Here is a 17735-nt window from a genome sequence, read left to right as displayed (position 1 = left end):
CTTCTGTTTGTTTACATGGTTCCAACAAAGGATAATGTGGTGATGTAGGAATGTGGACAAGCAGAGTATCACCTTGTGGTCTCTGTTTATGTTGACTAATATTTGTATATATTTAGGTCCCATCAGCTGAACATGTTGGCTTGGAAAGGCGTTTATGATATTCTAGGTACACCTGAGATCTGTTAAATTAAGTAAGCAATATGTGTAGCTCTGTAAGACCCTGTCATTTCATGAAAATTTATTATCACAATGTGCAAATATAAAACAATATAATATACACCACCAGTTTTGATGACATCTCTATAAGTTGTGTCCCTGACCAAATGCCAGATAGTATCAAAAATGTCCCATTCCAAATAACATACAGTTTATACTTCAAACCAAAAAATGTCAAAAACATTCAAGCATTAACCCCATAATTCCTATTTTGTGATGGAACAGTGGTGGTTAGACGACTGGGTCAAAGCATCTCCAAAATGGCTAATCTTGGGCATGTACTTGGTATGTAGTGGTTGGAACCTACCAAAAGTGGCCCAAGGAGGTACAACCAGTGATCCAGCATCTGAATCAATGCTTCCTAAGGCATGTTGGGTTAGAAAGGCTGGTGGGCATTTTGCCTAATCCCACAGAAGAGTAACTATAGCACAGGTTGGTGAAAAGCTTAATGCTAGTCTGTGTAGTGTCAGTGTTCAATCTGTCTATCACTAAAAGCACCCACAATGTGTTTGAAGCATCAGAACTGGACCATGAAGCAGTGGAAGATAATGAGCTGGTCTGAAATCATGTTCTCTTTTAGATTATGTGAATGAATTTAGAAGATCTGCAGCTATCATCAGATGTCATGGGACACATTTAGAAGGTCTTGTAGAGTCCAAGCCCCAAGGGGTCAAAGCTATTTTGATAGCACACGGGAACCTACACAATAATAGACGGGTGGTTTTAATGTTTGGTTGATAGGTTTCTGTCTGTGCTGCATCTAATGATCTATCACACTAAGTTTCTACTAATCTTTAGCAATACAAAAGCAGCTCTAAGTGGGTAATGTGGCTTAGGGGGATGTCAAATGCAGGTCAGAAGAAGGTAAACCGAAGGAGAAATGTATTCGTCATTGAATCTCTAATGATGTCAAGGTTGTCCTATACTGAAGTGAAATAGAAGCAGAATGCATCTAAAAGTAAACTGCAGTTGCCTATCAGCACAATCCAATGTCCGTCAGCAAAACCCTAAAGTTGTGAAATACCATGGAACTTCTAGATCAGTGTTTCCCAAAACTTTTGTAATGGTTATCGCAAAGGATATATTTTCCAAATGTTTGGCACAACAGAATTAATGATTCATAGTTTTAACAAATCACCACAATTATTTTATCATCATTATATTTTTCTGAAGCGAGGAAAAAAAAAGCATGACCTATGAACAAAACCTACTTACTAATTAATGCTGGGTGTATTGTGGAAATCTCTGGTCTATGAAAAACAAGGATTTATAGGTAAAAGGGAAGTAAAGTAAAACCAGAAATGGCCAGCTAAAGACCTCATATTTACAACTGACCACAACACCAAATTTTCATATTCATATATATATTTCAAATTCATGTCACATTTCAAATGTCCATGTCTAAAATTTTAAAACACCAAAAGAACATAAACCTGCACCATTATGCCAAGTTACGTTTTCCTATAAATATTAAGCAATGTTTGTTTTATGCTTAAGCAATGTTTCTGCTTGTTGTGTTATCATCCAATATATATATTGTTAGGAAGTTAAGCTGAGAATAAAAGAAGGTGACTTTATTACACTGCACAATGCTTAATTCCATATTTTAGGCAGGAAAGGAGAGGTGCTTCAACATGCTTTTACATAGGGAGAGCTCAGAGATGACTTCTCGCAGCGTCTCTCTCCCTGCAGGCTGAGGGATCCGTTCTAGCTGAACTACTGTTCGGCCAGGTGGCATCCCCAGCATCCCTATGGACGTGAACAGAGAAAGTCTTGTTCTCAGCACTCTTGCGGATGTGCAAAGTCCTAGGGGTGCTGTGGGAAGAGGTGCGCGTGCTACCACCCCCCTGGGGCGAGGCTCTCGGCTGCCTCACCTCGGGGTGGGACATAGTTTGATTTCCCTGAGCCCAATCAGGGGCAGGGGATTCAGTTATCCTCCAATCAAATGGCGCCAGGTGGTGCAAGGTCATTGGGCACTCTGGCCATTTAAGGAGAACCTGTCCTGAACACCATTGCCCGCTATAAGCCTCTGTGTGTGTACCCTGTGCTTGGGTGCGTTCTCCGAGTTAGTTCATATTAACCTGTTGTGTCTGATACCTGATTCTGCCTGAACTCCGCCTGCCCTGACCTTGGATTGTTTGAGACTACTCTTGCCTGCTGCCTGCCCTGACCTTGGATTGTTCCTGACCTGCCTTTGCCTTTCCCTTCTGTACCACGCTTATCGGACTTAACATCTGTAAATAACCCTTGTCTTGTTTTATGACGACAAATAAAGCTTGACAAAAGGATTCTTGGAGTTGGCTGTGGTTTGTGTGCCCAGGCGCATTACAACAACATCAAAATTTCTCTGTCACCTTCTATTACCTTTCACATGTGACTCTTGAACTTAGGCTACCTGGTATCTGAAGAACATCTAGTTCATTCACCTAACTGTAGCATTATATAACACTTGCCATATGACACTAAAGTGGACCTTTCTCTAAAAACTTTCTTCTATCCTTAAATAACGTACTGCTCAGTAGGTGAAAAATGTTCCTGGAGAATAAACAGCTTTCTTGCCTCCATCTGTCAAGATAGATGTGTGGCTTCACTGTCTATTAGGAAATATTCCAGTGGAATGAAGAGTTGGTGAAATCTCATGAAAATTCACTGTAGTTTGTTGCACTTGAGTCTTCTCATGTTGTTTTCAATGAATTCCATGGAAATATTTTTGGAATGATGGCGATCTCTTCTTCACCACCACCACGGGTGAGAGGATGGGGGGGTAAGGCATGTTTAAAATAACTTATTTCTTCTCAGATACATTATGCACTGAGGAGTAAAGTTCTGGAGAGGGCACCTAGAGACTGTAAGCAGACTTCCCATGTTAGTAAAAAGTGTACTGTAATATACCAATCAATGTAACTCGCAGATATATATATATTAAAAAAACTCAGTAGACTGTTTTATTTACCTACAGTTCTTTGTTATGGATGTTATGATGTGCTGGGCAACTCTAACACTGCATTTCCTTTCTTCAACAGAAAAAAAGCAAAAAGGGTCACATTTCTTCAGAAAGTCTGTGCTTGGGCGGAGATGACAGTACTGTCGGTGAATCGTGTCCATGTTTCATTGTAAGTCCTAGCTCTGTCTTCGCAGGAGAATCATCAGGAGCACAGCACTTATTAGAATGCACAATGTACAAACTGTTGGTACCACAATCTCTGTCACCATCTCCATATGGCGGGTCAGTGGGTCTAAGGATTAAGAAAGAAACATTTGATGAACATAGACATATGTGTTGTTTAATATACAATTTATAAAATCTACAATCAGTCACTGTTTGTGACCACAAAATTGGTTTTTATCTGATTAAAAGGGAAAGTTTCCCATCTCTCTTTAACGCCAAGAATGATAAACCCAGGTAACATATTGAGGCAGCAGGAAAGGTATCATCTTGAATCCACAGCAAATATTAGAATTAGAGGCAAATTTAGGAACCTATTTTCCCATTTCCAATAAGAATGCAAAATGGAAAGTAATGCAGACATTACCTGCAAGCTTTCCCTGCCAAAAAGTAAGAATAAAGTTTAAAACATTTCCTTTCAAGGATTGTGCTTTTTTTCTTCTACAAATGGTGCTTCATCACCCGCCAAAACTTTAAAATCTATTAGCAAGCTGCACAGAAAGGCAGTGGTCTGCCCTGCTGCCCAATCACATATACTGCTTTCACAGCAGCAATGCTCATACAGTTTTTGAGTAACTCTAACCACAACTCAACAGGGAGCAGGTTGAAATTGCTACACTCAGGGGTCCTTCTTTGAAGCTTGGTGATGGGATAAGAAATTCTGGACAGGTGATGGCGTGCATTTCACTAAAACCGTAAGACATTAGAATTGAATGTTTTTGTGCACCATAGATTTACCTATTTTAATTTCAAGCAAACTTCAATTGGGCTTTAACAATATTTTTAAACAGGAAACTGATAAAGTGTAATTTCCCTTTTCTTAGGGAAAAATGGACATTTTAAGGCTTGACTAACGGATTTCAGTCATTCCCCACTCTACCATAATTGTGCAAACTTTACATCATTCTGAAGTGTATATGTCCTCTTTAGTTCACCCCTTTCCATAAAACTTTTCTATTTTTTTTTTTAATCTTTGGTCCCTTTGAGCCAGGTTTATTTTAAATGGAAACGCTATGACATCAGATTTTACCTGAATGACTTTTTCCATCCTGAAAATAAACAGGGATATGTAGGTAGCAGGTAGACATGCTTTTCTATATATATAAAAGTACATCTGAGTTGTTCTTTACATAGTAAATGGCCATATGCCTTAAATATAATAAAAATGACCACCGATTAGCGTAAGTGTGTGGTTGTTCTTTAACATAATAGCCGAACAGGTCTGGACCAGAATTAGTAGGGCATCTTCCATAAGGTTCCTCTTTGTTAAGCACATTCTGCTATTGTATAGTGGGAAGTTGACCACAGACACATTTTGATATGTATCCATTTTTTTAAGTTAAGACGAAAGCCATTCTGTAATGGTAAGAAAATGTAAAATATAGTGATTGTAGAATCAATTCTTCAAATTTTCATTATAAATCGCTAACCATCTTGATCTGAATGGAAATGTGCATGCTGTGGGAATATATATTGCACTACATTAATATGTCATTTCTTACCATGAATAAGCCGCAGAATATTTGCAGCCGTATTCCTCTGTTCCTCTGATTTTTCAAGAAGAAAACAAAAAAAAAAAAAAGGGTAGGGAACATGAAAATCAATCAAGATGAAATCGTCCACAATACCAGGTTAGTTGGCCAAGGTTCATAACATCGCTGTATGGGGCCTTTTTTGAATAGAACTTGTAGAACTGGTCCATATAAAATCAGTAGTGAGCTTTAACTATCACAACATTTAGAGGAAGAGCTGTTCATATTTCAGGAACAGCTGAACTGTTTTTTAAGAGACAAATGCTACTTAAAAGCTCCTTTATATTCTTTTATACTTCATTAGAAGAATGAAGAGGAAAATCTGGTTGTATTGGAGAACAAGAACAGCACAATATCAACATGAATTATTTTAGATTTCAAGGAAGAACAGGGTTGATGGAAAATTAGAACTATTACAAAGCTGACACTTTACAGTATCTTTACTATATTATTTATGGTGGGTGGTCTTGTCACTGACCAAAGAGAAAAAGCATATTATTTAGCCTGGCTTACTGCATAATGAGGAAACAACACATCAATCACTACAAATGGAAAGAAACCGATTACTATTGGTCTGACATTAATTCCTCTATTTTGTATGCAAAGGGCATCAATGTCTAGTTTTTTGTCCCCCAGCACAATACAATTTGAAGTTCTGAAAGATTACTGGCCTCTGAAAATGGAAATAATTTCCAATTTTTGTCACTGTTGGTAAATAACCCACCAAAGCTGGCCATTATGTTTTATGCATTACCTGTAAGTTTAAGAGGCCTATTTATAAAGCAGTGAAACTGACATTCACTGAAAGATTGCCATTGAAACACATAGACCTGGAGGATTCTGCATCAGGGAATATTTCAGTAAATGTCAGATTCACTGCTTTATAAATAGACCCCCTGGGTGTCTTTTCTGCTTTACAGACACAAACTAACAGTAACTATTATAACCATCATACAATTTTTACCATGTTTGCACTTTCATCATTCGGCACCAGTTGTTGGATTTAGGTGATTGTACTTCGAGCTATAACCACACCTATGTATTTGTAAATATGTCTTTGTTTAGTTGTATTTCAGTTCACTGTTACTGATGTAATGTATGAATGTAGTTTTATCATTCCTATTCCTATCTGTTTGTAGGTTGTTTATTTCTCCATGTTCTTTCTTAATCATTTTTGATTTCTGTTTTTGCAATTATTTATGTCATGTAAAGCACAGAATATAACATTGTTTAATAAAGAAGTTAAACAGGTTCTCAGCCTACCTATGGTCATAATTTCAAAATGTATTCACTTATGGGGCAATTTTTTACACAATCACTAAATTGCTAAGCAGCGGCCTAATCTCTATTGCTTGTGACTTGCTAAAGCTGGCTTTACATTTTTTTATTTGGGATAGCATGCATGTTGCTGCAGCACATAATAGCATACTTTGCATGCATTGTGTTGTGGTGTCATTTTTTGAAATTAATCTTGATCTTGGACCACCTTACCTCAGGTGATCTTACTTCACTCTAAGTTATAAAAGTAACCTCCCTCTCCCCTGCATGTGTTCTTTAACAAGCTCGGGACAGGATAAGCGAAGGAAGCATGCTGTCTGGAGGAGTTTACAGGAAAGGAAAATTACAGGTAAATATGACAACAATTTTCCGTTTTTCTGTCACTCCTGACAGCATGCACAGTTGGGACGTAGCAAGCAAAAACATAAAGGGAGGGGTAAAAAACAAACAATGCCACCGAAACAAAGTTACTCTTTAGAAAGAACCACTTGCCTATGGAAGCCCAACTTTAAAACTAAAGTTTTGAGACTTACAATGGTTATCTACAGTTCACTTCAGTAGAAACCTCTGTAAATGAAGCCTATAAGTTTGCCCCTTAACCGGTTGAGTGTCTTATTGACTTCCTGCTTTCCTAAAACCCTAGGATGCAAAATCTGTCAAAAATTACAGCTCTGCGCCATATAGAACTGCTAGGGAAGCTGACTAAAACATCCACAACTATAAAATTATTGGTTCTCTGCAGGTAAATGGAGAAAATCTTCATTTTCATGAGAGCCTTCAGAAAATGAGTGTCTCAACGCTGAGGAATTCCTTGTTGGAATGATACACAGAATACGCCTTAAACAAGACATTCAATGATGGATGCATATACATTTCAGGAAGATAGGTACAATCTGTCTCCTTTCCAGGAGGGTGCATACCGGTAGTTCTGAAACCTTGCTTGTCATGGTCACAGTTAGTCAAGAAATTCATCTTCCAATTCCATTTTCTTATTGAGCAGACCTTGATTGGATGGAAGGAAGCTCCCTGAGAAGAATGACTTTACTGAAGGCTTAATTTTAACAAATGCTTTGAAGAACTGCCACCGCAAAAGAGGTTCCACCCACTTGGTGGCTGTGGGGGCTAACACTTGAACCTAAACAAGTTGACCCCGAGTACCTTGTCCAAAGCTAAGCAGGAAAAAATAAAAGGAGTAGCCATCATAAATAGAGTTAACAGCTTTCCAATCTTGACCAATGGGAAATAATTACCATTGCTTTTTCTGAATCCTTACTTATTTTGAGAAGACCTCTCAAGATCAGTCTAAAACGTAGGGAAAAAATAAATTTTCTCGTGCCAGGGTCACGGCCAGTATTTGCTGGCACTTGAACATAACTGGAGATTCAAGCAGGTCTATTGACTTAATAACTGTGTCTGCCCAGAGGCCACTCGTGATTGAGAAATGATCTGCTCATATGAACAGCCAACAGATTTTCAGGTTGGTGGTTAGGAGACAGAAAAGTTGAGATGATTCTTTGTCCATGAAAAACGAAAAACCTGACTGACTTGATAGAATTGTCAGGATGGATGCCACAAATACTCAGGAGAGTGGACCCTCTGTGCTATCCGCACATTTGGCAGAGGGGTGAGCTGAGGCACAGAGTCTGAAGAACCGCCTGGGAGTGATGGACTTTGCTGCAGACAGCCTAGGTTGCGTCCCTCAGACACACCTGTACAGATAGGAGATGACAATTTTGTACCGCGCTCCAGTTTCCTCTCAAGTCAGCTGTCATCTACACAGTGTGTCTGAGGGCCGCAACCTGGACACTGTCTGTGGCAAAACCCATCACTCCTTGTGGGGTGCTCTGGTGAACACCAGACGGTTCCTTAGACTCTGTGCCTCAGCCCACACCTCCACCAAAGGTGCGGATAGCACAGAGGATCCACTCTCCTGAGTATTCATGGCATCTGCCATGACAGTTTGCAAGGCAAGGAGTGTCTGAGCACAGCTTTATACCAAGGCTAGCAGGCTGGTTGGGCGGGGACTGGTTAAGCAGGTGCTATATACCCTGCAGCTGAAGTCCGGCAAGGCCAATATCTCCAATATCTGGAGCAGCCAGAAGCAAGGTATGACAAGCAACTATGCTGTGCATGTAAGTGGACTACAAGTCCCAGATCGGCTATGTTGCTGATCTGTGACAGGTAATAGGCAATCTTTGTTCCACTTTGTCTGGTAATGTAGAAGATCTGACCTGTTCACAGGTACCTTGACTTTCACAAGACCCAAGCAAAGGCTTTCAGAAGTCTCAGGACTGCCCACAATTTACCAGATTGGAGTGGACCACCTTTAAAGAGAAATCCAAATGAGATGTCCCATGCCGTGGGCTCCCCAACCTTTGAGACTGCCATCTAAGGTTACTGGAATCCTAGTCCTGTGCCTCCGAGCTATTTTCCCAGACAAACTGCAATGGGAGCACCCCTATCCGAAGTCTTGACAGACTGACCAGAGTACAGGGAGTCTCTACTCCAAAAAGCAGCAAACCCAAGGATCAAGGAAGCACAACTGGAACTCAAAATGTTCATTACCCATGGAAATAGATGTCATCAGCCTCAGAAATACCCTGCATTCCATTGGCCTGCATTACATTAATTAGTTTTCCCCCAAAACTGTATTAAATTTGACTATGGTAGGGACATTAGATTGTGAGCTCCTTTGAGGGACGGTTAGTGACATAACCATGGTCCCTATAAAGCACTGCGCAACACATCACGTCAAAGCAAATGCTTGGTCCTGGAGCGAGGACAGAAAAAAAACACCTGCAGGGGAGAGTGAGGTCACTCTTATAGCTTTGGTAAGGTGGTCCTATGGAGATCAAGGGGTGGAACCAACCCATGGGTGCATGCTGTCAGTAGGACTGTCGGGAAATGCTTTTCAAACATTGCAACTAAAGAGTTTTAGTTTAGGTCTGCTTTAAGGGTTCCTCAGGGGTAAGAAAGTTGGGAAAGGCTGGTAAATAGTATCTATCTTACATCCTCTATAATGATTTCATATATGTTATTTTCTATTGTATATTTTAGGTATAACCTATTTAAACAGCACACAACCAATCAGATGATTTTCGTAAGGACTGATCCGTTATTTGGCAGACATTTAAATCCACACAACTCATGTGTTCTTACCTGCAGCCAGGAGTTGGTTTGTAGTAGAGCAAGTCTCTGTGGATATACGATGCCAGTTTTCTACCTAATAAAGTTAGCTTTAGTTAGTTATTTGTAGCACATATATAGCCAGCTTTTGTTCTAAATTACTTTTTTATTGCATCTTTGGCTTTGGAAAATCTTATTTTGAGTGTTTTCCTCTTTCTTTGTTTCAAACCCATATCATCTAGAGTGGTCATAATCTGCTTTCATTAAAGAGAATACTGCTCAAATATTCTTGACAGGTTCTCTTTAAGGAAAGCTGATTGTGTGAATCATCAGTAGTCTTTTGCAGGGCAGACACAGCATTGTGTATTTGTTATGCCGGATAGTTCAGACATCTATAGGGAGAACATGCGAGGAGAACCCTGTGAGGGTTTTGATATCTATGACTGAGTAACTTTTTGTTTGTCTTGGTGACCTTGTGAGTGGGAGAGACTAATAAGAGTTGGAAAAGTTTACAGTTGTCACAAGAACAGGTATACAAGAGAAACCTTGAAATAATGTATAGGTAAGAATGTTCAAGAGAGGATTTCCCATGACTTTTAATACATTTCTTCTCACCTTTTTTTGTCTCTGTTTTAGGAAGTGAAAGTAAATCTTCCCAAAAGAACACAGTAAAAAGGAAAAACAGGTGTTTTTAATTTTCCTTTCTTTTTAAAACTTTAGATCTCCCTCTGTCCACCTGGCCAATACTAATGTTTCAGTTTTTAGTAGATGAGAAAAGTGACAAAAGTAAGCCTCTGACATTTCCTAAAGCGTACCTAAACTCAACATTTTCACTTTTCATAAAAGGGTAGACAAACCTTATATGTAAAGGAAAAATGTTATTTATTTATAAGTTTCAGTTGCAGCGATCAAGACTGAATGGGAGCGCAGAGCCTCCCGGAACACTTGTGTCACACTGGCTGCTCCTTCTGCGCATGCCCAATGTTGAACGAAGAGGAAAGAGATGCTGAAATCACGCATGCACAGTAAGAACAGCTTTTGTTTTTACCCTTTACAGTGGGCTACGTCACCGGATCTTGCACCTGCGCAGTGTGAGATCGGGTGATGTAACAAGAAGAAGACGATACAGAAGACTAAATGGCGGCACCTGGCGCGCATGTGAAGAGGAATTTTAGGACGACGTGGGACTGGATCAAGGGAAAGACCAGTGCCATCAAGGGATCTGCGGGATTAAAGTAATTGTGGTTTTTTTTTTTTTAGTTTAGTTCTGCTTTAAGGACACTATAAGTCTCTGTTCTCAAGGCCCTAGGCCTGAGAAAGCGCTGTGGCCATCTTGTGGCTTTTTTTTTTTTTTTTGATTTATTAGTATGGAGAACATACAGGAACATGAGAACTTGCAAAGCTAGATGTAAAACCGAGAGATGGGCCATATTGATCTACCCATACCTTAAAATATCAAACTTGGGTGGACTGGCTGCACAATAACTTTACACCACTGATACCACTAACAGACTTTAGTAAATATCCAATTTCTACATTAATAAAATGACAATTTTTTCCCTTTAAAGTGTTTAAAGCATCCTCTTACCTCTCTGAAATTAGGAAAGCCATTGGCTCTTATAATCTTTTTGTAGAATTGAACAGAAGCTTTTGGATAACGTGGCTTGCTCTTGCTTTTAAATTCCACAAAGTAAAGTCCAAATCTTTCTGAGTAGCCTTCATCCCACTCAAATTTATCCATCAGAGACCAGGCTGTGTATCCCTGGATGTGAACCCCGTCCTTTATCGCTGAGACAGGAGAGAAACAATAATCAGTCCCGCGTCTTTCTTTGGAACAACAATCTCTTGGCACTTATTTAAAATGGTTCTTTTTTTATTATTAAAAGTTTTTTTAAGTTAGATCCTGGATGATCAGGATGACCATTTTCTATTCCCTCCCACTGTGTTTTGTGTTTACAGCGATTGCTCGTTCTGCTGTCAATGCAAACAATCGTGAAAGATCTTTTTCATGGACGGAAACTTGATGAACATAGCTTTATACTTTTCAGATTCATTTCCCCATTTTGCTGTGCATAAAACATAGGGAGCTTTCTGAACCATTCTCATCAGTAGAAGAGCTTTCACTAATGTGCTTTTATTAATTGCAATTTTTAATCCTGCTTACTGCAGTTTAGTTATAACATTTTACTGATTATAGTAGCATTTCCATCAAGCTAGCTGTGTACAACCATCCTAAGGATCATTTGGTAATACAATCCAACCTAGAAAGTTTTTATATTAATATTTTCCTACTTTCTTAACACTTTTAGTATTAAATATGTAAACCAGGAACAAAAATGATACTAAAATTTGTAATGACTTGCCCTTTGGTATCATTGGCCTTTGGTATCATTTACAAATGAGGAAAGAACATGAGAACATTTGTTGTCACTTCCCAACATTTGCCACTCACCTTTTAACATCTCATTTATGTAGCCTTTGAAGTACTGAATCCTCCATTCATCACACAGCTGAGCACAATGCATCTTCTCCGAGATCCCGTTCTCTGTTATCAACACCATTGGGTTTCCATATTGTGTCTGAAAAAAAAAGCATATGCGTTGCATCTAAATAGCATTACTTAATGGAATCAACAAAAAATTTAGGGTTACAAAGTCCATGTTTAGTAGGAAATTGAATTTACCTTGACAAAATTAAGCAGCCTCCGGAAACCCCATGGGACAGAGTATAGCCATTTGGACTCGGGCTCTGGCCATTTGGGGTCCACCAGTTCTATAAGGTCTCTGTCAGTGAAAAAGCTCGGCCCCTGAGTAAATGGGAAGTTCCTGCTTGTGATGTATCTTGTCGTGAAGTGGCCAACCCCAAGGAAGTCACATGTTCCTTTCATGAAACCTTTTTCTTGAGAGCTGAAGGTTGGGAGTCTGGACATTCCTAAACCCTGCTGAATACTCTTCTGGCCTTCAAGAAGAGGAGAGTTTACACATTACATGACAACTTAGATAAAATAATACAAGTTACTTTCTAAAGGACTTCTTAAAATGATGTAGGATGTAATCCATTGTTGTAGACTAGGTTTACAATGAATTTTCATCTTGGTAGACGCTGAGCTTTGCTTCGTCATGCCAGAGGCTCCAGTAAGGAGAACAGTAAGCAGGACAGCAGTGACATAACCAAATCTCATTAGGCTGTAGGCACATGAGTATCTAAGTACCTAAGACAAAAGAACCATTTTTCAGGATGAACACAATAAACATTTTTAGTTGTTCCCTTTAGGACAGCAAATCTTTCCTTTTTTTAAATCGGATTCAGTTTAGGTATGGTTGCTCTCACTTGCCTATATATTCTTTCATGATCTGTGGGTAGTCTCCATTGTAAAGAGGATTAGCAAACCATCCAAAATTAAATTGCACAAATCTCTCTGCAGCTTCAATATCCTTCTGACTGGAGATGTCCACAGGTTCACCCCATTCTGTAGTCAATGAGATTCCAACCATTCCTAATGACAAGAGAGATATTCACCAACATTGCACTCCTCAACTATAGATCATATAGGAATCTAAATGTTTGTTCATACAGTACAATACATTGATTGATGGATACATTGATTTACTAAATGAATTTAAGTAGTTCACTTACCCTAATAAATTATATGAAGCTCTGCTAACTTTAACCATCCAATCATGTGCAAGTAAAACTTTTTTTTTTTTATTCACATGCATGTGATTGGGTATTTTTTGTACAATGAACTATCATTACAACCACACTCACTAAGCTAAGCATTTTATCCCTTACAAATTGCTAATTCACCTTGGTAAGTGATCAACCTAAATTTAGTAAATAACCCCTAATTGATTTCAGTCCTCATTTATTGGGCCTGATTTATTAAAGTTTCCCAAGGCTTGAGACGATACACTTTCATCAGTGAAGCTGGTTGATCCAGTAACCTGGAATAGATGTCTTAGAAGTAATTTGCTATTTGTTAGCAATTTTTTCAATCCTGCACCAGATCCATTTCAGGTTTGCTGATCAACCCAAGTTAACTGATGAAATTGTATCCTCTCCAGCCTTGGGGAGCTTTAATAAATCAGGCCCATTGAGACTAATTTATTAAAGCTCCTTAAGACTGGAGAAGATAGATTATCATGGGAAAACCTAGGTGATCAGGCAAAGCTGGTTTGGCTTCCTTAAAAAATAATTGCCATTCACTGGCAGGTTCTCCGATGAAAGTGTATGTTCTCCAGCCTTGGAGAGCTTTAATAAATCAGGCCCATTGAGTCTATGATGAGCAATGCAACCCAATAGACAAAGTGGGAATGGGCCCTAACTGTTTTTGTTGGAACTGATAAACTCGTGGAATTGTTGAATAAATAGGACTTTAATTACAGACATTTGTAGCCACTTCAATACGACTGAATATGTACTTACAATTATTGTCCTGACATGAGTAACCAATAATAGAAAGGTAAACTCAAGTCTTTATATCCTGCATTCAGCAATTTTAAACTATAAGTAAATGTTGGTTTTCAATTTTAGATTTACATTTGTGACATTACTTCATAGTAAAGTGAAACCTGTCTGTTTTAGTGTGACAGTTACCATACCATTTGTTACTGAGGATGCTAAAATCATACCTTTATGCTTGCCACGCCAGTATTTGTTGTAGGTGTGCCATGTTCTGGCATGTGCCTGCAACACATAAAACAGATTATCACAGGTGTGTTGTGGCTCCTGTGTAAAAACCTGTAAGGGTACTATCTATAGAGAACCAATCACAACTTGTCTTATGCAGTAATCTAAATTTTTCCTTAAGGTATTATAATACATCATGAGGAATATTCTGATTCTTGCATATGCTTAGTTTTATTTAGGCTCATTGAATCCCTGTTCCGTCATGCTCATACATTTAAACTAACGCAGTGGCTGCCAACCAGAGGTCTGTGAGAAAATTTTGGCGGTCCACAGAAAAATTTGGACATTATTTGTAATTTTTATGTTTTATTAATAATAAAAATAATATTCGAATATATTCTTATATTCTGAATGACAATTTTCCCCTTTTTTATTGCACTAAAATCAGGAACTGTACTAGAGACTGAAAAACAAGGGAGGTGCAGCGCAACGTCGATGTAGTCTTAAGTTGTATGAAGCAATCGTTGCGGAGCCGTACGCTTCCCCATTACAACAGTGACTCTGTAAATACCGATTCTCATTTGATTGTTTTATTTTATTTGTTTATTTCTTAGATGCTCTTTTAGGTAAGTATGGCCTTAACTGTGTATTTTCCTTAACTGTTATATTTAATGGCATTAAATAGTTTGACTTTGATAACTATCATTTGTTGTTTGGTGTGACAAAAAGCAAACAAATATTTTGCATTTCTTTAGTTATTATTCAAAGATAATGCAACTAATGATAATAGTAACAACAGTCTCCACAGTCCTGGTCAGGCACCATTAGGAAGACCATTATTTTACAAATGTATTTATCTTTTTCAAAAAAGTCATAATAATGGTCTTTAAAATTTAAAATTATGAATTTAGTTGTCTGTGAGGTCCAAAAGGTTGGCGACCACTGGACTAAAGGCCACACAAGGGCATCAGAATGAAAAAACACACTCTGTAATATTCCTAATAATGAAACCCACTTTACAAACATACTTAACTTCCAAAATATAACACTTTATGTACTGCACTGCTTTATGTAGATTTTTCCATAGCAGAAAAACTGGTGCCATCAGTTGTGGGTCACAACAGACACATATACTTCAGTGAGTGTTTGCTTTTGAGGTTTTTCTTTTTTGTGATTTTGTGTATTTTCTCACCTTGAGAAGATGATGTGCAGCTTTGTATGCTCCGGTACCTCTCAGCCTCAAGCCTGGTGCATGTTCTCCAGTCTCATACCCTTCAACTGCCACAGACTGCTCAATGAAAAAAGGGAATATTTTTATAGTAAATCAGTAGTTTATAGCAGGTATTACCTTTTGCAAAAAAATTATTATGAGCCTATATGGTAATATGGTAGGAAGTACTCTGAATAATACACTTGCCAATCCAGCAGGATTCAAGTGCTTATAGTGGTGATGCTTCTCCTTTCCCTAAGGTCTCCTTAAGTGTACATCAAGGCTTATGTTGTATTGGATAAAGTAGGGAATGGTTAGACTTTTTTCACATTTCTATTGCCGTCTCCATTGGAAGTTTCACCCCTTTTTTCTGATGATCATTGTCACCATAAAATATAAAGGGCAATGCAAAATGTTTTAGTGTATTTAGGGCTAGAGGTGAGGGAAAATCCTCTAATGTAGACATTTGTTCACATTTTTTCTATATCTTTTCCTGGGATATATCCAGGACAGAAAAAAAAACTGGATGCAAAAAAACATTTTAACAGTTTATGTTGATCATCTGTCTTGATATGGGATGCCGATCCTTACATTATAACTTGGTTATCTACTTCCTAAAATAAGTATGGCCAAGTTAGGGGTCAGAAAACTTTACCTTGTCCAATGAAGGTCAGTGATTTACTGACCAACAGTAATGGTTCTTTTCTAATGTATCAGGCACCCTTTGACACCTTATGCCTTTTCTATTGTAGTGTGACACAATATTATTAATATTAAACAGGATTTTTATAGCACCAACATATTACACATTGCTGTACATCAACACTATAGCCATTTAGTGTATCTCACTCACCCAGGGGTTGCTGAATGTGATCCAGTATTTCACCCGGTCACCAAATTTCTCAAAGCAAAGGTTGGCGTAATCATTAAAGTATGTGACCATACTGATGTTCTGCCAGCCACCAAATTTCTCTTGCAGAGTCTGAAGATGTAACAGGGAAAACTCAATTAGGATTTCAACATTAATGGAAGGACATGTTGCAAGTTTAGAAAGATCCAAATGAAATGCTGCAGCAATAAATGGCCATAAGCACTTCAGAAATAGCATACAGTAAGTTTTTTCTGTGAGCAAAATAATTGACAACGTGAACCTATTTATATGTGCATTTGCCTCATAAATATATCTGTATTTTCACTAATGAATTCAAAACTCAATAGAGAGTCTGTAGATAATTAGATATTGTGGAAAATGACATGCTTACCAGTGACCACAGTGTTGTATTGAAGTAATAAGGGAGAAGGATGATGTGAGTAGTAGTCACGTCAAAGCGCTCCTTTTTTATGGTTTTTGAACCATTTAAGGTTAATGTGAATGCTGAATATTAGCAGTAAAGAGTTTGAAGAGCCTAACAGCATGTTATAAAAAGTCTGACTAAAATTCTCTGTCTATAAAAAGTTCTTACAGCTTACCTGTGGCAAGTCCCACTGATACAATGTGACTACTGGAGTAATCTTGTTTTCCAAAAGAACGTTAATTAAATCATTGTAGTACTTTATGCCTTTTTCATTCACATTTTCGGCTGAAATAAAACTCAAATATTTAAGGACAGATATTATATTTAGAGAGGTTTAGGCAGACAGGTATATGGTATAAGGTGGGCCAAAAGGAACCAATTTGCTCCCCACTGAACCAATGTGATACATAGTAAATTTTTTACAACAAAACAGTATTCACATGTCACAAATCCTCACAATAATTGGCTTATTTTTTGCTGCTTTTTAATGCAGAGCCATGCTAATGGCATTGGTTTGGCTGAGACTTTTAAGTTCCTTCGCGCACACTTTGGTTATACATTCTCATTAGTCCCCAAGGCGTGTTACATACAAGCCATTGCTTTCATTGGACTACACAACACAGCATTGTTTCCATTACACAACTCTATACATTGCACTACACAAGTGATGGCCAACAAGCCTGAAGCAGCTGTATACTGTTTTATTGTCTCAACAATATTGGATTATATCCATGCTAAAAACTTGAAGATCCATATGTATGGGGTGTAAAGTAAAGATTTGCATTGCTCCATCCACTATCCTAAAAAAAAGGAATAAACTCCTTAGTGTTGGATGTGTGATGCAAGTGTGACTGTTGAGTCTTCCTTCGGCTGTACTGTGTTCCTCACTGTTTAAAGAATGTATTCTTATTAAACCAAATAAATATGAACATAAATGTTACATAAACATTGTGACCTGTATGATATTTATCCTATTTGTGTCCATTCTAGAACCCAGATTTTTCACATTTTTGCACCATCAATGAAAAGAGTTTTTATTTACATTTAGTTAGGTATTTCAAATTTAACTCCTTTTTATGGAAACAATGAAATGTTACCCACTCACTGATGTGCAGCTGTGGAAATGTTTGCACACTTATTGGTAAACCAAATAGTACAATCCTTGCTATAAGCATGTTGGAAACGTGTTTAGCTAAGTATGACAGTATGAATTGGAGGGTTTTCTGTTATGGTTGCAGAGGTACAGTTAGGTCCATAAATATTTGGACAGAGAACTTTTTTCT

General features: G+C 38.1%; 1 protein-coding gene across 3 annotated transcripts in view; it reads right to left on the bottom strand.

Moving 5' to 3' along the window:
- Positions 1–223: 223 nt before the first annotated feature.
- LCTL (lactase like) overlaps positions 224–17735 on the bottom strand; it is a 24337-nt gene continuing 6825 nt past the window's right edge. The window contains exons 6-16 of one of the 3 annotated variants that reach the window (XM_072402603.1): positions 16628–16737; positions 16011–16139; positions 15140–15235; positions 13950–14004; positions 12653–12814; positions 12002–12276; positions 11771–11897; positions 10907–11106; positions 9352–9415; positions 4885–4929; positions 224–3452 (exon numbers count right to left, since the gene is read on the bottom strand). In XM_072402603.1, the coding sequence (XP_072258704.1) occupies positions 3337–3452; positions 4885–4929; positions 9352–9415; positions 10907–11106; positions 11771–11897; positions 12002–12276; positions 12653–12814; positions 13950–14004; positions 15140–15235; positions 16011–16139; positions 16628–16737 (1379 nt within the window). In that variant the 3' untranslated portion in view covers positions 224–3336. The remainder of the gene's footprint in view (positions 3453–4884; positions 4930–9351; positions 9416–10906; positions 11107–11770; positions 11898–12001; positions 12277–12652; positions 12815–13949; positions 14005–15139; positions 15236–16010; positions 16140–16627; positions 16738–17735) is intronic. The other 2 variants (XM_072402604.1, XM_072402605.1) reach the window with 2 other exon arrangements.

Source organism: Pyxicephalus adspersus, chromosome 2 (genome assembly GCF_032062135.1).
Source record: "Pyxicephalus adspersus chromosome 2, UCB_Pads_2.0, whole genome shotgun sequence".
NCBI lineage: Eukaryota > Metazoa > Chordata > Amphibia > Anura > Pyxicephalidae > Pyxicephalus > Pyxicephalus adspersus.
This window is presented reverse-complemented; position numbering and strand designations above follow the sequence as displayed.